This window comes from Hydra vulgaris, chromosome 10 (assembly GCF_038396675.1).
Source record: "Hydra vulgaris chromosome 10, alternate assembly HydraT2T_AEP".
In the NCBI taxonomy this organism is placed as follows: Eukaryota; Metazoa; Cnidaria; class Hydrozoa; order Anthoathecata; family Hydridae; genus Hydra; species Hydra vulgaris.
The window spans coordinates 6558800-6584794 of NC_088929.1; the positions used below are offsets into that span (position 1 = coordinate 6558800).

The following is a 25995-nucleotide window of genomic DNA, read 5'->3' on the forward strand; positions in this document are numbered from 1 at the left end:
TGTTTTCAAATATGTTTCCTACGTTATTATGGCTAGAAAGATTCGTTTCATTATTATTATTTAAGGAATTCAATTTAACACGTTGAATTAATTTTTTATAATCAACATTGTTCGCATTAAATGGGAATATTCCCGTCGACCTAAATCCGTTAATAATATTTTTTTTCATATTTGGATCCATAACAAAATTATTCAACAACATTAGTACATTTTCTCTCGAATTTCATTAAAATTGTTATCCAATTTAAATTGGCGACAAATGTTCTGCCATTTTTTTTCATTGGTCCGAAAACTGACACCTCTAATGGTTGTAAGATGTGCGTAGCATTAGGAAACAACGAAATCAAATGAATTCTTTCCGAAGAGCAATATCCTTCCATGAACATATATATAGGTAATTGTGTATTAATAGATTTCAAATATGGTACTAACACATTTGTGAAGTACTCATAAAAGCATTCGGTGGTCATCCAGCCGCTGTCACTTTTACCAAGTCCCCAACCTGGTGGTGCGGCAGCAGCAATTGTTTTTGGCATTCAAGCATACTTGTACAATGTTAATGATGGTGCAAATTCACCATTTGCATTTACGCAAAATAGAGTTGAAAGGTTTTCCTTATCGCTGTTGTTGCATTCTTCTTAAATATTTCTTCTTCTAATGCAAATTACTTTTTCAGTTTTTGGAGCTAACTCAAAACCAGTTTCGTCTAAATTAAAAACACGAAATGGATCATTAAGGTATTGCGCATCATCGCCTAATAATTCATACACCTCATTAAACTATTTTTTTATCGATGCTTTAGTTATAAGACGTCTAGCTCGACTAATATACTCTGCTCGTTTTTGCGATAATTCCTTATGACGACGCATAAATTTATAAAACCAGTTTTTACTTGGGATATCATCTTTAAATGGTGTTTTTATACCTCGCCCTATAACTACTTTTTGTGCCGCCTTAATTAATAACTTTTTTGTTATCGCAAAACCCATGTTAGCGCACTGCATTAACCAAGCAACCAATTCATTCTCTATTTTTTCTCCAAGATATGAGGAGGCTGAATAAGTGCGAATTTCATAACTGCGAATCTGCATAAGTGCGAAGCAGTTGCAAAGACTAGCATAAGTGCAAACTGGCACAAATGCGAACTGGCATAAGTGCGCCGAAAGAATTTGCAAACATTGGCATAAGTACGAACTGGCATAAGTGCGAACTGGCATATGTGCGAATCAATTGCAAAAACTGGCATAAGTGCAAACTGGCACAAGCGCGAACTGGCATAAGTGCGCCGAAAGAATTTGCAAACATTGGCATAGGTGCGAACTGGCATAAGTGCGAACTGGCATATGTGCGAATCAATTGCAAAAACTGGCATAAGTGCGAACTGGCACAAGTGCGAACTGGCATAAGTGCGCCAAAAGAATTTGCATACATTGGCATAAGTGCGAATTGGCATAAGTGCGAACTGGCATAAGTGCGAATTGGCATAAGTGCGAACTTGCCAATTCGCCACTTATGCCAATTTGCACTTATGCCAATGTTTGCAAATTCTTTCGGCGCACTTATGCTAATTCGCGCATGTGCCAGTTCGCACTTATGCCAGTTTTTGCAATTGGTTCGCACTTATGCCAGTTCGCACTTATGCCAGTTCGCACTTATGCCAATGTTTGCAAATTCTTCAGTTCGCGCTTGTGCCAGTTCGCACTTATGCCAGTTTTTGCAATTGTTTTGCACTTATGCCAGTTCGCACTTATGCCAGTCGCACTTATGCAGATTCGCAGTTATGAAATTCGCACTTATTCAGTCGCCCCCAAGATATGATTTAAAGCCAGAGTTTTGCCGTTTGGGTTGGCTTTTTTTTTGGGTTGGTTAGCATTAAGCTTTTTGTTGACACATAAAATTTTTTCACCTTTATTTAAAGCTCAAAGTGCTGCATGCAGTTGTTCTTCTGAATACAAAAACTTTTTTCGAATATATATATTTTTTTTGAACCTTGCATTTTTCTAATCGAATTCATTTTACATAATAAATAAAGTATAAAAAACATATCAAATAAATACTCCCTAGGGTTAAATTCATTTCACATAATAAATAAAGTATAAAAAACATATCAAATAAATACTCCCAAGGGTTAAATTACCTTTAATTGGTAATTGAGTTGAACTGAAATGGTTTTTTAGAGAGAAAACTTCACAAAATAAAACACGTCCGAAAAAATATTTTTATAAACGGTAAGTGGTAACTGTTATAATTTTCGTAATCACCTACCGTGTAAAATATTAAACAATGTTATACAAAAATTACTAATATTTTTTGATAAAATTTAAAATATTCAATGTTTTTACAACTATTTTAAACTTTTATCAAAAAAATTATATAAGTTTTAGGCCGTAAAAAAACTAGACAAACTATTTTTACTGTTAAAGATTTTCTTAAGAAAGCAATAAGAAATCATTTGCGGGTAAAAAAACATCTCAAATCTTTAAAAATATATCTTTTTAAAAATTATTTATCAGTGAAATAAGTTAGTTTTGTATAAAACAATACTAAAAGGATAAATTAAAAAAAAAAACATAAGAAATTTACTGATTTTTTCAAAAACCACGATAGGTGCTTCTTCACGGTAGGGGGTGCCATGACCCTATTATAAGAAAATGTGCTTAAAACATTTCTCCTATTTTTGGACTGTAATGTAATTTACAAGTAAATTTTTTAACTTACCTTAGTAAAAAAATAGCTGTAAAACGATTTATACTTATGGAGGTATCAAACTAAAAGTTAATAAAAGTTCGAAATAGGGCTGGGCGTAAACTTATTAAAATATCTAAGAAATTATACATCCAAAATAAAAACAAGCCGTTTGTGTGACCTTATATTTATTATTGAAATCAAATATGGAAACAAAAAATTTCTGCAAAAAATTTAAAATGCGTCCTTAATTGAGGATGCTGTATGCAAATGGGTTAATAAACATGTTGTATATTAGGATAATAATTTTTTGAATTCAAAAAGAATTTAAATTTTAAAATTTGAATTCTTTCTGCAGTTTGCCAACACCATGTGCTGGATCGCATTCTTCCCGTTGTCATGGATGATGAGCTCAATGGGTTGACTAAATCACCACACAATGAGTACTTCTTTATGAAGGATTTGATGAGCAATTATGATAAACTGAAATCAGCCTTCAGCAACGATAAAAATGAGATTAAGTAAACAGACGTCTGGAAAAACGGCATGAAGTTTCTTTACCCTCTCACTCGTGTTCGTCACCACACTGAGATGAATGCCCTTCGTAAAGTTTCAACAAATCCCAAACACCAGCAATGCACGCTCAAACTCTCGAGCTATTCTAGCCCTTCTTGAGTTTACTTTGACGCATGGAACTTGTAACAGGCTGGGTAAAACCTGTTCATTCATTTTCTCCTCATCAGCCGATCATTAGTTTAGCAGTTGATTGTTCCGCACTGAAGATTCAAAGAACTAACTGCAAAACCATTGGAAAACATACGAATCTCCAATCAACATCGCCCGAAGCAACCAGTGCGTGCGATTAAAGTTTTGCAAGACCTGTATGACTGTCTCAACAAAGACAACCTCCCACTAAGATTCATTCTGTCTCTTGACATTATCGTAAATAAATGATTTCCTTGTGTTATTGATGACCTTACAAAATATTGCATATACGTTACTCTGAAGCTTGTGTTCAATTTTGTAACTGCTCAAAAGGACTTCAAAAATTAGGAAAAAAAGCTAATAAAAATTTTTAAATCATTTTGTGTGTGAAATTTTTTTATCAAATCACCTTGTAAATAAGATTTTATCTAATCTTTAATGAAAGCTCGTCAAATTATGATAAAGGGAGATGAGGTTGTAAATAAGTAATCACTCTATTGATCATTCTGAATCATAGTGGACAGATAAATAAGAAGTTTTTCGAGAATTTTTTATTATTTCAAAATTTCGTTTGACATTTTTTTTTTTTTACACAACCATTATTATATATTTCAAAAACAAATAATATTTACATGTCTCCAGTTTATATAAATGTCCACCACAAATATTTACAATATCTAAAGAGCGTTAACAATGTTGTTTTACGCATGCGCATTTGACATTTTAACACATGCGAGTTAAAATAATAAATTCGTGGTTTATAATATAAAGTGCTGGCTATTAACCCATGCATTTAAAAAATATACGCAAGTCCGTCGCACCACAGGGCTACTAGGGACTTGCTTGTCGTTGTCGCTGAAAATATATGTCATTTGTTGAAAATATATATTAACATATATTAGTAGTACTATGTAGTTGTAAGGAAACTCGCAGAAGACTAAGAAAAGTCTTTTCATCGAGAACCTTTAAAATACAAAATAAACTAAAAATTTAAAGAGTAAAAACACACATTAATTTTTTGAGGTCTACTGTTCGGTAATATTTTACTATGTATAGTTGCTAACAATTTTTATTTATTTATTTTTTTATATTTTATGTTTTATTTCTTTTTATAGTTTAAATTGTTTTTTTTTACATTTTATTATATTAAATGTTCCTTTATATTTAATACACATCGATAAATTGGTTTTGTTAATTATGAGATCTTTTAGTTTTTTCTTCAGGGCAATAGGATTATCCAGTTTAGTAAGTTCTATATTTTGAGGTATTGTTTTGTTGTATAAATAGGGGCCACGGTATACAATTGAAAATCTCAAAAAAAAAAAATTTTTTTATGGGCAATGTAAAGTTTCCGGTTCCTCGTGTGATATATCTGTTGGCGTTGGTTTGAAAAAAGTTATAAGTAAAATGAGTTGGGACAAGTCCGAGCTTATATTTGAGCATAAAGAAAACATTTTGGTAGATGTTAATTTGATAGATATTTAAAGCATTTAAGTTTTTAAGTAAAGGATCGGTATGAGTGAATTTATTTTTATTATAAATCAATCTTGATGCGTGTTTTTGGTGTGTATATAGAGAACTTAATTTAGATTTATTTGTACTTCCCCAGGCAATATTAGCATATGTTAGATAACTTTGTATATAAGAAAAGTAGAGAACTTTCAGATTCTCCTGGGAAAGTACAGTTTTGACTTTGTAAAGTATGCCGATACATTTTGATATTTTTGTATTTAATGTTTTTATATGGGGTTTCCAAGAAATCGTTTCGTCAATAATTATCTCAAGAAATTTAATAGTTTCAGTTCTTTTGATGTTTATGTTATCAATTTTTAGTAATGGTAGCATGCTTGGTATTTTTTTTTTTTTTTGCTGGTTGGATTGAAACAAGATGTATTTTGTTTTTTCTTGATTTAAAGATAATTTATTTACTTTAAACCAAATGTTTAGACTCTCAAGGTCATCATTTGCAGATTCAAAGAGATTTTCAATTGATGCTGATGAATAAAATAAATTTGTGTCATCAGCAAACATTATTGCATCAAGTTTTTTTAGTGATTTTAGTGAGGATGAAGTATTAAGAATCTTTATGGTGGCTCATATAGAAAAAAACTCGTTTTTTATAAAAAAATTAGATTTTTTATTTAATACATCATTCGATGCAAAATTTATCATTCTTCGAAAATATATACATTTTGCATAAAATACTTACTACTTTTAGTTTAATTTAACATTTTTTATTGGTAAGTTTAATTTTTTACGATTAAAATTTCTTCTTAGCGGAAAATTTTTAGATAATATTGAAAAAATATTTTATTATAAAATTATGTATTTTTATTTTAAAATATGAAATAAATATCTAAATAAGTTTTGTATATTGTACAATATATACAACTAAATAAAACGGCTTTTGACTATCGTCATGTTTTGTGGAGTGTGCAGCTTGACTCAAGTTTTAGTAGCTATTGATATCTCAAAGCATTTTACTACTACTTTTTTATCAAATTATTGATAATGTCTAATAAACAAAATTTGGGAAGAAAGAAAAAATCTAAGTTTAAGAAAACCGGTTACCAAGTCAAGCAAGGTGACAAACCGTAAAATCTTCTTCACTTCGTAATCAAAAAACATCAAAAACTTTGAATGAGACTTCTATATAAGATGATAATAATTATTTTTTGTTCTTAAATTTTAAAAATATTAAAGATCTTATAAGTAGTTTAACATGCTCTGTGTGTAATGCACAAAAACAGAGTTTATCCAATAAACTTGATCTAAGAATGGGTTTTGCAAACAAACTTTTGATAAAATGCTTTTTTTGTAATTGGAGCAATGAATTTTATACATCTCCAACTTGTTCCTGTCCTCAAAATGTATCAACAACTATTGATGTCTGTAATGAAAATAACATTTCCACACATGGGCACAATCTATTTGAAATTAATGTTCGAAATGTTTTTGCTTTTTGAGAAAATAGGAAACGTTTTGCAGCAATGAAAAGTTTTGCTAGATGCCACAATATGGAGTCGTTATCTGAACTCATTTATCGAAACATAATCAGTCATTTGTATAAAGCTTACAATAATGTAGCAAGTAATCACATTGTAAAAGCGGTTGATTAGATGAAGTTAAACCCTTAAAATAAAGCTCATTTAAGCATCACAACATGCCGTGTTTCAGTAGATGGTTCTTGGCAGAAGAGGAGGTTTTCATCCCTTAATGAATACGTTGCAGTTATAAACCATGGCAAGTGTATTGATTATGCAGTTATAAACCATGGCAAGTGTATTATGTAATGACAAAGTATTGCAGGCAGTGTCAAATTTGGAACAGAAAAAAAGGGTCTGAGAACACCAAAACTGGCTTTCCAAGCATAACTGTCCAATTAACCATCAAATTTCATCTGGAGCAATGGAGTCAACTGGTGCAGTGGAGATTTTTTTAGCGGTTAGTTTTAAAAAACAAGCTTATTAAAAAAGAGTACCTTGGTGATGGAGACACATCATCATACAAAGAGGTTTTTGCTTGTAATGTTTATAAAGATTATGGTATTATTCCAATTAAGTTAGAATGCGTTGAACCCTAAAAATCTAAAACTTTTACGGACTTGCCATCAGACATAATTTAAATAACTTGTACGCTATGAAAAAAGCTGTCTTAGTAATTATTTAACATTGCTGTGAAACAGATAAAGGGAACGAAGTTCGACATCAGTTTTGTCCACCTGGATCGTCCAGTTGGTGCAAATACAGAAAAGATTTAATTAATGGCAATAACAATTATAAAAAGAATGTAAATTTACCATCATGGATTTTTCAAATTTTGTTGCCAACATTTTTAGAACTTAGAAGTGACGAGTTAACAAAATGCCTTCATGGACAAACCTATAATGCCAACGAAGGTTTCAGCAATGATGTATAGTCACGTTGCCTGAAAAACACTAGTTACAAAAGATGAATTAGAGATTGGTGTAAATTCTGAATGGTGTAAACACTGTAATGACAAAGTTTGCAATTAATGGGTGCAGATTTATGCAAAAAGCTAATTTTTCCTTAATAAGTTAAGTATTCGATGGTCTGTAAATAAGAGTAATGAGAAGCCGTGGTACAGTGGTAGCGCACTGGCCTCAGAAACAAAAGATCCGTGATTCAAATGCCACCTCTGGGCAAGGTTTGCGACATCAGTTAGAAAGGAGGCGTGAACTTCCAATTAAATGCTCATGCGCGGCGCTGTGATAAGCCCGTAAGGACTTCTTGGGGCACCTAAAAAAAAACTTAAAAAAGACGCAAACAATTAAGAACCAAAGAAGATTAAAAAAAGACGCAAACAATTAAGAACCATGAATAAAGGTCTTCCAGACAATGGAAACAACTAAGATATTGCTAAAGTCTGTTTCTGGTGGTTTTTAAGTTGATCTAATTGTCTTAAACATATTTTTTTGTTTTTTATTTTTCCAAGCTTTTTGCTTTTCCTTTTTTTTTTGCAACTTTAAAACCGGATACCTCGAGATTTAGAAAAGCTTTAGTTATAGTAGTAAGGAATGATAATAATGTAAAGAAGCTACAAACAAAAAATTATTTAGTTTCGAAAAAAAAAAGATTAAGAAACAGTATGTTTAATTTTTTCAGATTTTCCCTCTTTTAACACTGATTTTGATAAAATTTGTCTAAAATATAATTTAGTTTAAGTTTTTTTTATGAAACTTTAGTTTTATATACAATCAAAAGCTAACTAAAATATATATGAACCACTGGAACTGCTTCTATTAAAAATTATTTTTTGCTAGATGAGCCACCTTAAAATAACAAGATTTCTAAGATAAATTGGCTATTTAAACAAGATTGTGAGAACATACGTTAAAATATTATGATACTTATGATCAACGATTGGTTACGATGTTGCGCCGACAATCAAATTTACGTTAAGCAAATGTTGATTTTTTTCGATGTTATGCCGACGTTAGACCATTTATGCATTAGCTGGGACTTAAGCAAGATTAAAAAGGTTAAGTTAATGAAAATAAAAGCTTAATTTAAGAAGATTATTCTTTTCTCCAAAAAAAAAAAAAAAAAAAAAAAAAAAATACTCAACAACACAAAATAAACACATTTACAATTGAACAAGTTATATACAATAATTATATAAATTAGTCACTTCAGTAAGAACCAAAGTCTGTAATATACCAATATGTGTATATATATATGACATATGTATTTACACGTACACCGAAACATTTCAACTTTTAAAACAGTCAAAATTAAAAGCGAATGAAACGCCAGAATAAAAAAATTCTTTTTAAGATTAACTTTAAATTTGGTTTCTGCGAAGCGTATATTTACAATATTTTTTTAACCTATTTTATAATTTTTTAATTTATGGCATAATTTAAAAATATATTTACAATGACCATATTAAAAGATAAACTGCAGAGAAAATAAATTTTAGTAAGAAAAAAAGAGAAAAAAAAAAACCGTGTTAAATTATTGGACTGAAAGGAAACACAAAAAATGAAAAAAAAAGCAACTATGTATAATGGAGAAACTCAATTGCAAAAAACACCAATTTAAAAGAAAGAAAAAAAACTTATTCAGTCCAACACTAAAGACCGTCAATTACCCAGCTATTTATTAAATAAAAAAGTAGATTTAACAAAAAATATTCCAGCAATGATTCATTAAAAAAAAACAAAAAAAAAGAATTTCTAAAAAAAAATCCAACTCAGGCAACATTTAAACAAAAAAAAATATATATTTAATAAATTTACGTCATTAAAAAAACGAAGAGAAAATAGTCAATAGCCAGAGTGAAAGAAAATTTTTTTAAAAAATGGTATTTTTAAATGAAGTTTTAACTAAGAAGTAGAACTATAAGCTTGTAATTTTCAAAAAAAAAGAAGAAAAAAGAATTGTCAACCCAAATTTGAACAAAGCTGCAAAAGTTGAAGGAGTTATTGTCAAAATAGTCAATTAAATGATGAAAAAGCCTGTAAACGAGTTTAAATGATAACTATTTACAAATACGTTATTAAACCAGTTAAAAAAAACTTTCACAACATAATGTGCATCACGTGCACAACATTCATAATATTCACAAGCAAGTATACAAAACCTTTTTTAGCTAAGTAATGAAATACTGATGCTAATAATTACAATAATGATATTAAACAATTAGTTTATAGTAGAATTATGGAGTTTTAAACATTCATCATATTTTATTGCATATAGAAACATGCATATTTAATTACACAATTAAATAAAAGAGATAATCTTTTACAAAATAAATTAACTTAAAATTTTATACGGACACACATACACACAATGACATCATAAAAATGATGAATACTAAAATAAATACTCTGTTATTTATAAAATGGAAGTTCTCGACCTAATTTTGAAAAAATCGTCACAAGATGACGTCAAGATAATTTGACCAACCTTTCTTTTTGTTTCTTTGGTTAAAACATTTTGGAACTCGCGGTTGCAATTACTCGCTTACCAAGTATTTTTTTTAGATCAACATTTGATCTAAATAATACTTTAACAATCTTATCTTAGACAGCTTCACCAAGGATGCGGAGAATCGCTTAAATCTGGTTGTGGTGCAACAGTTGAACTAAAGAAAAGGAATAGTTTTCTGCTTGCAAACAAATTAAAAATAATGTTTTAAATAACTTAAATATCAGAGCTCTCACTAATAAAGAAAGTGAGAGGAATGATTTGCTCTCCTCCTCTGCTATTATTTCAATAGTTTTTAAACTTTTTTTTTTGTCAGTGAAACATAATCAAATGTTTTAAAATTTTTTTGGAACTTTTAACAAAAAAAACTTTAGTGAAAAAATACATTTAAATCAAAAAAAAAAAAATGTATTTGTGAGTGACATCCTTAAAACTCATTAGAAAATATTTTATGAAATTTATACACTTTGTTTGCATTACTTAATTTATACACTTAGTGAGCTATTTTAAAGCAGCGACCTTTATGCAATTGCTTTTTTTTCTTATAGACTTGAATCACTAAATCCTGTATATTTAAAAAAAATTCAAGGTATATTATGAAAGTAAATGAAAAATTAATTATTTATCTTAAGTTAAATTAGAACATGAGTTTGGTAAACTGATGTTTTAATTTAACTAAGAAATAATTCAAAGAATATTTCATTATAATTTAATTCTATTTCACCTATATGTCACATCATCATAACGTGACGTTAAAATTATAGACATCAGGTTGAATGAGAATTTAACTTGCACGCTTGATTGAATAGAGTTCCATTCGATTGTGAATGAAATACAAATATTATAAATGAATAGAAACTTAAGAAATTTTTAGTAGTAGATTAGGATAACGAAATTTTGTTTTTTGTCTTCCTTAAAATAAAAAACTTTCTAGGACTAGTCAATTTGCTTGGTTCTTATTAAAAAGAAAAAACATGCGTAGTATTGTTTTATAACCATGAGCAAGACTAGGTTTTTTCAAACTGAGATGAGACCGAGACGAGAAGTTAGTACTTCTCGAAAACGAGACGAGAAATTTAACAATTTTTGAAAACAAATTTATTAAAATCCAAGTAAACATGGTTTTGACATATAGACATAAATGATATTTGTCAAATGTAAACAACTTTTTCAAATATTAATTCAGAATATTTTTGCCAAACCTTTCCAACAAAACAATGTTTTCTCTGATTAAGATGATTTGTTCTACTTCTTCTGGGTGAAAGTTGTGTCTGGATGATCGGACGACATTTCCACCTGAGCTAAAAACTCTCTCTGATTTAGTTGAACTTGTTGGAATAGCTAAATATTTGTCTAGCTAATGAAGAGAGTTCTGGCAATGTATTTGAATGCAATTTCCACCAATCAAGAATCGGAAAGTCTTTTTTGGCATCAGGGAGATATTCATACTTGCACATTTCGCCCAAAATAGGATTCAGTTCAGATGTTGGCTCTTGTGTTTTAAGTGTGACGTTTAACTTGCGCTTCAGTTTTGAATTAGGGGACAAAAAAGGGGTTAAGGATAATGTTGAGTGGCAACAGGTTGGCACTCAACATTATCCTTAACCTGTGAGGCTAACCATTCTTTGGTTGTTTGAAATTTTTTGAAGAGCTTCAAGTGAAGTCCCTTTAAAGCAGGATTTAAGTAGTTTGATGCAGCACTTAATAAGTTTCCAGTGTGACAAAGAGGAAATCTTTTCTCAATGCAGCTTTTCAAGTTTTTTGCATACAAGACACCGTAGCCATTTTTTCCATCCGTCTCAATAAATTGATCAATTTTGTCATGGATTAAATAAAGAGAATTGGCGACAGTGTTAATTGTTGGAATAGACTCAGCCGACCACTTTCTGTAGGTTCTTTAAGTGGTGCCAAAATTTCTACTGCTCCCTCGATTAATTTCCACCGTGATGCACTGATGGTCTTTGAAGAAAAAATATCTTCATTTGCACATAAGCTGATAATTGCACTCTTTAGATGTAGGACAGACGCCATGCAATCCAGTTCACTATTCCATCTTGTGTCAACAGATTGGCGTAACTGTCTAAAATTGATTCCTTGAGCGTCTGATTCTGATTCAAGCAACTCAGCTGCAACTGTTGACTGGTGATTTAAAGAAGCCAAATCTTTGCATGTTTGCAACGCATCATCCATTCCAGCAGTCATTCCAAATGAGTCTCAAACTGCACATTGCAAAATATGATTGTTGCACAAGTATTGGTCAAGGCGCTTGGACAATTTGACTGCAAGTTTCATGTTTCTTGCCTGGTCATTCACGCAGTACATTGGCAAATCAGCAGGCAAATTTAGTTCTTCTAAGAAAGAATCCAGCTTTCCTTTAATTAAGATACCTGCGTGTCTGCCTGGGAACTGTTGGACATGGGGTGTCCAGTGATATAGTCTCCAAATTTCGTCATGAAAAGTCCAAGAGATGTAGCTGTCCTGAGCTCTAGAAGTCCAAGGTCAGAAGTAAATGCAGCACTTTTTAGATTTGGCGTAATCTACGTTATTATGCTCTTCATTCCAGTTTGAACTTCTCTTGATCGAATTGAAAGCTTTCTTGAATATGTTGTTCTGTAATGAAGGCTCAGTTTAGGGTTTGCAATGTCAAACAATTTCTTGAAACCTCTTCCTGTGACTGCTGAAAAGGATGCCAGATCAGTGCAAAAGTAATCCAGCATTGCAGAGTCAAACTGTTTTTGAATGGAATTGTCTTTGTCATATTTGGACTTTGTTTCAAGCATTTCGACCATGGTTTGTTGTTTCTTCTTAGGAGGAGAAAGAAGAGAGTCGTCAGTTTTTTCAGAATACTCAACGTAATCTTGGCTGTGTTTTTTTTTGAGGTGACGATGAAGTCCGCTTGTGTTTCCATCTTTTGTTTTCAAAGACTTTTTGCACGCCTTGCATTCAGCACCGTCACTTGTTTTTTAAAAATATCTCCAGATTTTGTTTTTTCTTGGTGACGTTTTTGATCGTTGAAATTAGGCAAGAATATTTCTTTTCAATATGAACAATATGTATCAAATTGAATTCCACTGGTAAACTAATGAAATTAAGTCGAAAGTGCACCATTTTATACAAAAAGCTTTTGTATTTAAAATCTAATTAAAAATATTTAAAATCTAATTAAAATTTTTTAATTAGATTTTTTTTTAAAATCTAATTAAAAATCTAATTAAAAATTTAATTAGTTTTTGTCAAAAACAAATTATTAAGCATTTTGTAAATTATAATAATTTTTAATTTGGAAAATAATATAATATTTAAGTCTCATTCTACTTCTGGCGAGAATTTTCTGTTTCTCATTTCTCACGAGAAGTCCCATCTCTCACGAGAAACGAGAATGAGATCTCGCTCATGGTTATTGTTTTAACTAGGAATGAATCAGAAAGAACAAAGCTACAAAAATATATCTATGCAAAAATAGAATGACACATAGTTAATAAGTTTTACATTCAAAAATAACTTAAATAATGGAATTAAGGAAAAATTTTTTTTATCACTTTGGTAACTAAAGTAACAAATATATACAACTTTATAACAAACAAACAAAAAGCCATTATTTATAAGCATCAAAAAATTTAGGAAAAAAAAAAAGTAAAAAAAAATTAGACTAACTTTATGTTTAAAACTTTTACTTAAAATTAGTTTAATTTTGCATAAAACAATATTTGTTTAATTATGCATTTGTATTTTAATTAAATTGTTAATTTGTGTTTTTGTAATTTTTATTTCTACATAAAGATCTTAGAAAAGTGTCATAATATAGCTTTTCAGCACAATACAGTTTTTTCTGAAAACAATAGTTTTATTTGAAAAATAATTAAACTACTATTGATGTTTGATAAACTCAATAAAAGTTAGATGTTTATTTCTCTAATCAAAATGCAATAAAAATGCACATATTAAAGAAGTTTGTTTATGTTTTTTTAAACAAATTCACCAACAAGACTGTTAGCAACCAATTAGTTGGGAGTTAACAAAAAACAAATACAGCAAAAAAATTTTTGACAAGATATGAGTTAGGAAGACCTGTTGACAGGAGAGAATTCTGAATTACTTATGAATGTTTTAAGGCAAAGTACAAAATTTTGCTCCTTTGAAGATAAAATTCCAAGAAAACCGTTTTTAAGAAAACCACTTTTAAACGGGTTTAAATTAGTCTGCTGCCACAGGTTTTCGATAACAGCTATATATAAACGCTCCATTACGCAATCTGGAATAGGCAACACATTTGCTAGAAACCATTGTTTCTAAAATTGCTGGCTTTTTTACCAATAAAGGGACAAATATAAGGGACAAAGCGGTCTTTTTTTTGTAAAACTGTCTTTTTGTATTTGACTTTATAACTATTTTTTGTGTTTGAATAAGTCAGCAACCGTCACCCTTAATTTATAGTCTAAAAACGTCCAATTAAAATTTTTGTGGTTTTCATTATGAAACTTAGCTTTAACTTAATGCATTAGAAATTATTTCAAAGTTTAAAAAACTATTGCTTTTAATCTCATCTCTAAGTAAAGAAATTTGTTCTCAATATTTAATTTATGTAAATAGTTTTCAAAACATTGAAAATATTTTGTCATGTAACTGATTGTACAATTTTTCACCTTTTTCAACATTTTGTTGAGTTTTGAGTTAAGAGAGTTACAAACAAAAATAATATACATAAAGAAGAATAACGTCTTCAACTGTAATAGAGAGCTATTGCAGTTGAATATGTATTTCTCTTCTTTATGTGTATATATTATTTTATTTGTAACTCTCTGGAGCGTTGGGAAAGTAAGCAAAAACAAACAAACAAAAAAAGCCTTGCCAACAATAATAGAAATAATTATAGCAGTAAATAGTTTTCACAAAATTCACAAAGCACAATTTGCTGGGCTGGGGTATATGTCTTTAACAAATATAGCTACAGTAGAGGTAAAACTATCAGAAAGATCATTAATATGAGAAAGGATTGAGTTAATAGTTTCAAAAAATTTTCTAAACACACCATATGATACTTCTTTTGATACTGCATTTAGAAAGAAATGATTCAATAATCTTAAGAATTTTCCTAGAATATTAATTAAGCTTATGGAGATGATGGAGAAGATGGAGAGATGGAGAAAAGCATTCCAGACTTTATTGAAAGTCATTGAAATGTCAAGATCAATAGCATTTGCTTCAATACCTCTTTTTAATGCAAAATAATTTCTGTTATAATAGTTAACAAGTAGTAGAGTGAGAGGATGGAAACAGCATTGTTAGAAAGTTGTTATGGAAACAGTTAGAAAGTCGTTAGTCTCAAGATGAGATATTTGAAGCTTGTTTGTTAAAAGAAATTGATAATAATAGTAAAAAGACTATTTGGGTATATATATATATATTCTATATATGTAGAAGTATAGGTACTAGGGGTCATATATAGGGGTCAGAGAGGTTATAGAGAAATCAGAGTGATCACTAGAGTTTTTAAAAGTTAGCACAGATGCCAATATCTAGCAGACAGGAAAACAAGATTTAGTAAAAATTCACTTATAAAAAATCAAGTCACTTGGTAAAATGTTTAGATAAAAATAAAGAGATTTCTGGGGAAACAATTTGACAGAAATGTTGTCCATGTTAGTTGACTTCTACAGTTTGATGACCACAAGCTGAAGAAGTTAAGCAGGAAATAACTCTAGCAATAAGATGAGATTCATAAAAAAGTTTAATGATAGATGAGAATGATAGAGCTGCCTTTATTAATGATTAAAGATTTGTTAAAGATTTTCCAAATTTCTGTAAAACCAAATTTCTGAAATATAATAAATGATTTAGTAATCTGAAAAAATGGATCTCAGTGACAGACAACTATTTTATGTATAAATTTTTTGAAATATTAAAAAAATATTTGTTCTCCAGAAAGCTGGAGTTCTCATGAAAAAAATAGTTGCCATAAGAAACAAAAGCTCTGTGAAAAGGAAAAAAACCATGGGATTGGCTTAAAACTGACAAAAATGAATGAAAACTGTAATACCTGCCTTATCAAAGGAGAATATAAAGTAGGTGTAATTTTTGACAGAAAGATAAAAAGATATCAATTCAGGGTTTCCACAGAAAAATAAAGTTAAAATTTCAGGACTAATTTCCCTTTTTTTTTTTTTTTTTTCAGAATTTTTGGTTATAAAATTCTAGCATTTTTTCAGAATAATTAGACCGCCCCCCCCCCCAATTTTTTTTTTGTTTTTAATTTCTGGACTTTTCAGGATTTTACTTTTAAAATTTTTGAATAAAATATTCCTTTAAAGTAAGTACATTCAATTGAAATAAAGCATTTAAAAACATTTAAAAAGATTTTAAATTGTAATTTCACTTAAAACTCCATACTTTTGTACTGGGTTTTGTAGATAGGTAAAAAATCTTAAATGTATATTTATCAGTTTGGATAAATATACATTTAAGGCTTTTACTTATCTACAAAACCCAATACAAAACAAAAAGCCTAAAAAATTGCTTAAAAATAAACTTTATTTAGACTTTGAGAACAACATATCAAAGTATAATGTTAGATCTAAAATACTATCTATTTCTTGTTTAGTTATTTTTTTCAGTCAAATCGAACTCATTGATTTCTTTCTCTTTGCTTTACTTTTTTTTTTTATCGGTTTGACTCTTTTAAAAGTGTTAAGTCACTTTTTTTTTTCTGCACCAGTGGTAAGCTTATCAGACTCATTAGATATGATATCAATTTGACTTTGAAGAAGTCTCTGACAGTTTTCAACTCATCTCAAAATTTTTTTTGCTTTAATTACACATTGTCACTTTCTTTTTTCAATTTTTGCTTTTGTAAGCTTTTACTGTATCATCTGCTTGCATTTCTGACATGTTGCTGCATGCTCTGCCAAATTTTATGCTTTCAGGAGTTGCAGTCATCAATTGAACTGATGAATGACCATGTGAGAACATTAGACTTACATTTTTAAAATCTCTTCACAAGCTTTTGTTTTAACTTATAACGTCAGAGAAAAATTGATCAATCGAATCACTTTAAATGTCAAAATTCCAAAAGATATTTTTATTGATGTCAACATTTCCAAATAGTTTTTAATATTGTTCTTCCACAAGCTTTGCAGACTTTGGAGAATATTGTGACAGAAATTTTCCAAAAATTAATCAACGCCCTTCCCCTTTTATTGAGGACTCGAGAATAAATTGGATCATTCATCCCCGCTATTAATTTCTGCCAATTTTTATTATTGATGTAATACAATTTACAAGTTTTATTAATATATTTTACGTTTTTTGTAACAACCAAGGAGGGATTTAAATTTAGAACTTTTTTCTCTAACAACCATTCTCCGATGGTTTTTGCACTACCTGAGTCCATTAAATTGTAGCGGACATTCAAGTGTTTCAACAATTTTTTCATATTTCACGCCCCAGCTTTTAAGCTTTCATTAATAGTGTGGAGACCACATGTCATTATATCAATGAGGGGGCTAAGCTCTTCCTCTTGTCTTCAGAATTTTTCAGAAATATTAAGTTATAACATAAGGACCATATGACAGTACTTGTAAAATCTTTGCTCTTTCAACTTCGTATACACCCCTGAGAAATGCATGTAAAACATCCTCAGCATTGGAGTGTTCCATAAACCCTGAACTATAATACCAAGTTTTAACAGTGTCAGATTATTTGTCCCAAAACCTGACTGAAAGGTCTGTTTGTCTCTTTCCAAATATTTGATGAAGCAATTCATCAAACAAAATAGTGTAATATGGAACAGTTAAAAATGTCAATTTGAAAATACGGAGCAAGTTTATATTTAGCCACATACCCAGCCTTTGTTTTACCACATTGAAATGTTTTTGCAATGTCACTATCAGAAAACATCTAAACAGTTCTCCAGAATTTGACAAGGTATTCATAGAATGCCTAGAGTAAACAGTATTTACAACTCAGCATATCTCAGCTTTAAGTGTTGATGACTCAATAAACATTTGATCAATTTATTTTTTGATTTTATTGATTGAGATTCAGATTCTAAACAGATTTATAAAAGAGGTAGAAATTGGAGATGATACAAATGATTTGATGATTTGCTCAGAAGAACTTCTTTTTATTTGCCTTTTACTTTTCATAAAAAATGTCAATGTTTATTATTTGTAATCCAGTCATTTATTTTTTTTGATTCTTCGTTAGGTATTCTAAACAGTTTTTTTATATTACTGTTTGAATAAAAAAAATTTGAATCATCAGCAAATAAAGTAATATCAAAAATTTTTAAATATCCTCTTTTAGGCATTTAGTGTATTAGATTTTTAAAAATGCCTGAGAATGAAACATTCATTTTAGGCATTTTTAAACTAACTGATTGCAAGTTAAACTAGCAATACTGAAAACACAAAACTAATTAATACTAATTAAAATAAAATAAAAAAAACATTTAAATTACTATATATTTCTGATTGACAATTAGAAATATATAGTAAGAAATATATAGTTGACTAAATTATCAATTAACTTACAACCAAAAAATAAAGTAAACATTTTGTTCATAGCTAATAATAATAATGCTAATGTTTAATAAATCAAGTTTAATAAATATAATTTATGAAATGTTTAATAAATCATAGCAATAGCAAAGCTAACAATATATAACACTAACAATATTAAACTTCAATGCATCACTGAATGGAGCAAAGAACTAATTTCTGAATCAGAACTATAAAATGTCTCAAAGTTTTCAAACTTTGACTGAGAAACCAATGTTATTTTAAAAGATGACAATATATTTTTAAAAACCTATTTTGAAAAATTCAAGACTTCATTCAGAATTTTTGAGAAAAAATAAAAAATTACAGGGTTTTACAGAACTTTTGAAGGGTAAGGGAACCCTGAAATCTAAGGATCATCACAAAGAAAGTTACAAAAAGAATTCCTTTCAGCCTTAAGGCTGTAAAAAGTGCAATGATAGGATGAACCTGATAGAGAAACACAAGATCAAAGTTTTAGTGAAATCATAGAGTGACCTGAACAACCTTAAGACAAACAAGGAGAAACTGAGCATAAACTATAGTAAGAGACAAGACACAAATCAAGGCGTAAAGGTGGTAGGTAATTAGGGCTACCCGGAAAATAATAATTTTAAAAAGTTTACTATTTGGGCAAGGGATTAAGAAAGATACAAAATTTTCCGATTTAGTGCCAGTAGGATCAGTGGTACAAGAACCAACAATTTAAAAATAAACTTTCTTTTAATCTTAAAAAAATTCACTCTCTTTTATTTTTTATATTAAAGTTAATCATAGCACCTTTACATAAGTTTTTTAGTATTTTAAAGTGCCAAACAAAAAAAAATTAAACTACTGAAACCACTTTCAACTTGTTTCTCTGCACAGTTTGTTTAACAAGGTTTGTGTTTTTAAGTTTAGGAATGAGAGACTTGCTAACAAAATCAAATAAAAGTTCATTAATGTACATAAAATACTACATCAATATCACCCTAATAAGTAATTAATAAAATATGTTTTTTGGTGAAATTAAAATTTAAAAAACTTCATTAAAATTTTTTTTTAAAGATTGTTAACAGGATCACAAACCTCCAAGACATGTTGTGTTTATATTAAAGAGAATGATAAAAAAAAATGTTTAGGCTAAATTTTTTTCATTAAAACAAAAGAAAAACTTATTTTAGTTGAAGCTTGCCTTCTCCATTTTGTTGTAGGCAAAAAAGTCAGCAGATTTTGTTTCAGAGTTTTAGTACAAGGCGTCATTGATTTTTGTTTGTTTGTGTGAAAGATCGATTATGTAAACAAACAAAATGATCAATGAAATCATGTACTAAAACTTTTAGGAACAAAACGCACTTGAAAAAATTATTAAGTCTGTAAATTGAGACATATATTATGCTGACTTTATAACCTAAAACAAAACAAAGAAGGCAAGCTTCGACTAAAATAAGTTATTCTTTCATTTTAATCCAAAAAATTTAGCCCAAATCTTTTTTATCATTCTCTTTAATATGAACATAGCATGTCTTGGAGGTTTGGAATCCCTTTAAGTTGCAAACTAAACCACATATTCTGTAGTTATTAATTCAAGCATAAGATTATAGTTAAGATGTTTGGGTAACAATATTCTATTTAATAACTATTTCAAATTATGTTTAAAAAGCATTTTGAAATATTTTGGGTTGATTACTTTAACAATGCTTGTTTTTTAAACGAAGTTCCTAAAATCCATAATAAAATATACTTGGACCTAATCTGCTCTAGCTACCAAGTTTAGGCCCATTCTATTAAAGTCGCATAAAGTTTTTTTAAATATAAAAATTCAATTTAAAAAAATAAAAAAACTTAAAAACTTAATGCTATATTTTACCATTTTATAAGGAATTATAAAAAAGCATTATTTTTGCTGATTCTATTTTAATTATTTTATTTAGAAATACTAAAATGTTAGTTTTTCCACTTTTTATTTTAATTGTTATGTTTACAATTTAAATAAAATGTTCTTTTTTAAAATTTATATAAAACGTTTTAATAGCCATTTTAATTTAAGTGTTTTTATTTTGAATTTTAATAAAGCATTATTGTTAGGTAGAGTTTTTAGGTATTATTTAATTTAAAATTGAATTAGAAACATTCTTTTTTTCATTTTTTTCTAATAATTTATTTAGAATTTGAATTAAATCAGAAATTGTAATACCTGAAAATGCTTCAGGTCTATAAATTTTTAGATTTTTAAAAACTGTAAACTCTGTTTATATCACTTAACTCAATAGCAGTTATTCAATAAAAAATATTTATATTGATCTTGAATTATGATATAAAATCTCATTATAAATAGGGTTGCCAGATGTCTGATTTTTATGCTGGAGATTGCAGTGCCAAAGCTATAAAAATAAAGACTTTAATTGTGTTCTCCTTCATAAAAGCAAGAACTCAAATTGGACAAAAAAAACTCGTTCAAATTGAGGGGGCTGCAAACTTTGCATGGTCATAAAAATCAAATACTTAAAGATTATTGCTTCAAATTTGAAATTTGTCAATAAATACAAGTTTTTGCAAATGTTCCTAACTTGACATAAAAATAAACATATAAATGTTTTTGAGTGTGCTCCATGTCTGGAAGTTACATATTTCGAACAACAACAAAAGCTTGCTACAGGCCTGAAATCAGCATTTATCAAATGTTTTAAATAAAACAAATCGCAAAATAAAATGAAAATTTTTTTCTTATTTAAAGATAATAAAATATATATTATTAAAAGATATAAAATACTTTTATATCTTATTTAAATTATATTCAATAGTTTTTTATAAATTAAATGCTCGTAACTCTTTGACAGATATTTACATTAAGGTAAAGTTTTTTATATGGGAGGAGTTTAAAAATATATTATAACGAACTTATTTTTTTATAGTATTATAAAACAAAACAAAAAAACTCTAACGACTTATTATAAAATATATCTTTTTTATTATTAATTTTTATTATCAATTAATGAATTTCTAATTTAAAACATCTAAATTTTAAAATTAACAATTCCTCAAAGTTTCCTCCTAAACAAAAATGGATTTTAATGTTTTATACAATGCTATAAAAATAGCTTAAGTATAACTTTTTATTGGTTGATTTTTAAATTACCACCCAAATTTTTCAGGCCTTAGTAAATATTTTTTTGCTATCACTTTTTTATTTATTTATAATCCTTAAATTAACTGGTGTTCCAACAAACAATTAAAAATATATAAGTTTTGACTGTTATAACTTTTGCAGTAATGAATTTTTTGTTTTGTTTTTCATTATTTTTTGCAATAAATTGACCGTTTTATTGAAACAGTTTTAACAATTTTTAATAAACTAAGAATCTAATGACAAGAAATCTTTCCAGATATTACAATTCGCAATCACTTAATCTGAGCCTTGATTTATGTTAATAATAAAAATTATCATACTAATGTTATTTGTAAGTATCATTGTTAAATATTGGGTACTGTCATAATGTCTATGTAAAAATATCAATGTGAAATATTAAGTAACAATCAATCAATTATAAAAAATGAAAGAGACCTAACATGACTCAAAAACTAGGACTTAAATCGCTAGAAACTATTCAAGACTTACGTTTGAAATTGTGAATAAACAGGAGAAGCAGTGTTTAAACAAAGTGGAACAACACCAGATTTTCTATGCATATCCAAAATAAAGTGATATACAGCTTCTCTGACTTGATGCACAGTATATAAATTTTCTTCATAGCTTAAGTCGTATGCAAAGGGTGCACATGGCTCCAAATCTAAATAATCAAACTCACACTTTGTATAACATGAATATGAATATATATATATATATATATATATATATATATATATATATATATATATATATATATATATATATATATATATATATATATATATATGTATATATATATATATATATATATATATGTATATATAAATATATATAAATCTAGCATTAGATACACACAAATGACATCTTAAAAATACAGGAAGTCGTGGGGGCTTCAGTATATACATCGACTAATTTATAGCCTGCTGCCACAAAGGAGTACTGCTACATCGTCTGAGGGTTTGGCACGGGGCAGCTATTTTTTCTTTCAGTATTCTTTGTTTTTTCTTCTTTTTCTGAAAAATTGCACATTTTTATATTAAGAACACAAAAATGATATAAGGAGATTGTATCCTTACATATGGATCGAGTATATAGTATATATAGGAAAAAGAGGTCAGCAATATATTGCCAACCTAACACTATTAGAGGTTGGCATCAGGTCGGTGAAAAAATTTTGACAAAAATGGGTTACCATAAAACATAGAAATGAGGTCGGCACTTTTAGGTCGGCAGCTAGGTCAATATTGCTGAATGTCAACCTTAATTCCGAGGCTGATATACATGTGTGTGTGTGTGTGTGTGTGTCTGTGTGTGTGTGTGTGTGTGTGTGTGTGTGTGTGTATATATAAATTAGTAAAAACACTTGTCTAATTTTTGTCTTCTACAATTTGTTCCTCCATCAGTAGGTTCATCAGGAAGCTTCCTGATGAACCTACTGATGAAGAAACAAACATATATGTATATGTACATTTATATATATATATATACACACACATATATACATATGTATGCATGTATACACACGCATACAAATCAAAAAAATATTTACTTCAATTACAAATAATGTGTGGACTATTACAAACATACTATAAAAAAAAAGGAGATTTTTTACGAAATCTCAGCATTTTTTAACTCACTATACAAAATTCAAATTAAATAAAATAAAAATTCAGACAAAGCTGTCTTTACTTGTAAAAAATCTGAAATTGTACAAAATTTTTGTACTTTTGAAATTTTTGTTTTTTTTCTTCAACAAAAATTATTATTAAATTTTTTTGATATGAAACTACGTTAACAAATTGTCATTTTTTTCTCTGAAGTTGTTGTGGCAGGTGATTATACACACCTGTTACTTTAAGATAACAAGCCTTGTTTATTATTTTTAAAAGTCTCAAATATTCTGTTTGCATGTGTGTTTTATATACTCAAATAATTGCCATATTAAAACCCCTGTTGTGTGTGTTTACATACATACACATATACATAAATAAACATACATAAATATATTAGTTGCAAAATCCAGGTCATTCAGCAATGCTGAGGCAAAAGCTGATCTATCTTTGCTTTACTATAGCATACAACTGCCAACCTGAATCTTTAAAAAAGTCGTCATGCAAAAATAAGTATATGTAAAAAAAGTATAATATTCCTTTAATATGAGTTCATTATTTATTTACTGTAATTGTTTTTTTTTTTTAAAGTTAGACACATTATTTTTAAAAAATCATTAATTTTTTTTTCAATTCTTTTTTTTGTTTTTTACCAATGCTTTTATTAACTCCTTGTCTCTGTTAATCTTAATCTCTGTTAATCGTCTTAGTTAATCTGTCTGTTAACATCAAATCTTGCAACCAATTTTTGAGTCACTTCCTGATAATAGATTTTCCTCAAATTTTGCATACATACTCTTGTTTGATGACAATACAATATTTAATAATTAGTTTTGTAATAAGTCAATTTAGTTGATTTTAATTAAGTATATTTTTTATATGAGAAGAAGAATAATTTTTATATGCAATTAGCAAAACTTCATGAAAAATAAATTTAACCACAATGGCTTAATAAAATAAAATAGTAATATCAGAAATAACTGATTGCAAAATTTGCGTTAATGACATATAAAAGCATTGGGTTTTTAAAAACACATTTTTAATTTTACTTGTTTCTCAAATTTATTCATAATAAGCATAGCAAAGTTATTTAGTCATTTAAAATTTAATAAAACTTAATAATCAAATTTCTGTTGTTCTCAAGCTTTTTTACTATAAATTTTAGAGTGATTATAATTTTTCATTAAGTTTTAAAATCTAATACTAATTTATTTTATCAGATAAAACTGTTTATTTATGTGTTTATGGCTATTTTAATGTTAGTAGGCATTAAATTAAAAATAAATTCTTAAGATTTTAAACTTTTTCCAGTCTTCTATAATAGTATTTTAAAACCTATGTGAAATTATGTAAAATATATGAAATTACGTTTCCTATAAAATGTAATTTCATGAGAAAAATTAAAAATGATCAAACAATGGTGTGTGTGTGTATATATATATATATATATATATATATATATATATATATATATATATATATATATATATATATATATATCAGGGGCTATTCTAGACTCTTTTCAACAATGTTTAACATCTTTAGGCGACATTAGGGCACTGCCCAAATTCAGACATTGAAGACCTTTTTTTTTTTAATACAGCAAATATTGTTTTTATTTCCAAAAAATGCTTATATATGGCAATGTTTCCACAAAATTTCATTACAACAGGTACCACTGCCCAAATTATTTTCCTTAAATAGCCCCTGTATATATATACACACACACATATATATACATACATATAAATGCAGATTTAACTGAATATAAAATACCACTAGTAACAAAAACAATACAGATACAAGACAATGCAACAAAATTCAAAAAATATATAAAATAAATTTAAAAAAGTTAAAAACATTTAACTTTTAACTATTTATTTAAATAAATATTTATTTAAACAAATACAATAAAATATAAAAACTTAAAATTTTTCTATACCATTAACATATTGCCTTCCAGCAGCAGAAGTTGAACAACAGGAGCACATACATGTATGATAGCGCAATCTGCCCTCATCTAAGTATGGATGTGTTAGGGCATCTGTAACAGTTATACGCTTATTTGGATTAAAAACAAGCATTCTACAAAGTAAATGTATTGCCTCGTGATTAGCTCGGCTAGATAAATTATGAAGAGTGTGCATTGCCGGTGGTCGGTAAGGTTGAGACATAATATAACAAAATGCACCTTCGCTAGCACCTGATGACCGAATATCATCAGGGTGAGGAGTACCCAGTAGTTTAATTACTTGATTTAGCTATTAAAAAAAATTTATAAAAAAAAAAATACTTTCAAAAATTAAAAAAAAATTAATCCAATACTAATATTGTATAAATTACTGATTTAATATCTATGATTCTGTGGGTTTAACAAATCGACTCATTTGAACAAATAAAAAAAACTTTAAAAATTTTTATTTTAATTCTATTTAAAAAAAAAAAATAGCAGCAACAATTTAAATAAACGTTACAAATATACTTTATATAAACTATATATAATATATAATAATATTTTCTAACATTTAAATACTTATTTAAAAATCAATTTAAAAACCTGATGTATTGGAGATTGAGCTTGGAAAAGAATTTTTCTACCGAGAAGCTCAGCAAAAATGCATCCAACACTCCATATATCAACTAATAAAAAGTAAAAAAAACATAAAAAACAAATGCTAAACTTTAATCAAAAAAAAAAAAATTTTTATTAAATACCCAAAAACATTTTTTTTGTACCTATTTTTTGAATAAGAAAAAAAAAGAAGAGAAATCCAAACTATATATAGTGAAAAATCGTACAAAAAGGAATATAATACATAAATATATGTAGGAAATTTATAATTTTCAATGAACTTTTAACACAAAATTGTTATAATTGCTAATAGCTGGAAGACTGAAAA

At 28.1% G+C, this 25995-nt stretch overlaps 1 protein-coding gene across 1 annotated transcript in view; it reads right to left on the reverse strand.

Moving 5' to 3' along the window:
* Positions 1-8418: 8418 nt before the first annotated feature.
* The window catches only part of LOC100197403 (serine/threonine-protein kinase NLK), a 34438-nt gene continuing 16861 nt past the window's right edge, over positions 8419-25995 (reverse strand). The window contains exons 7-10 of the mRNA XM_065807169.1: positions 25653-25735; positions 25038-25356; positions 21975-22146; positions 8419-9999 (exon numbers count right to left, since the gene is read on the reverse strand). Of these exons, the coding sequence (XP_065663241.1) occupies positions 9948-9999; positions 21975-22146; positions 25038-25356; positions 25653-25735 (626 nt within the window). The 3' untranslated portion in view covers positions 8419-9947. The remainder of the gene's footprint in view (positions 10000-21974; positions 22147-25037; positions 25357-25652; positions 25736-25995) is intronic.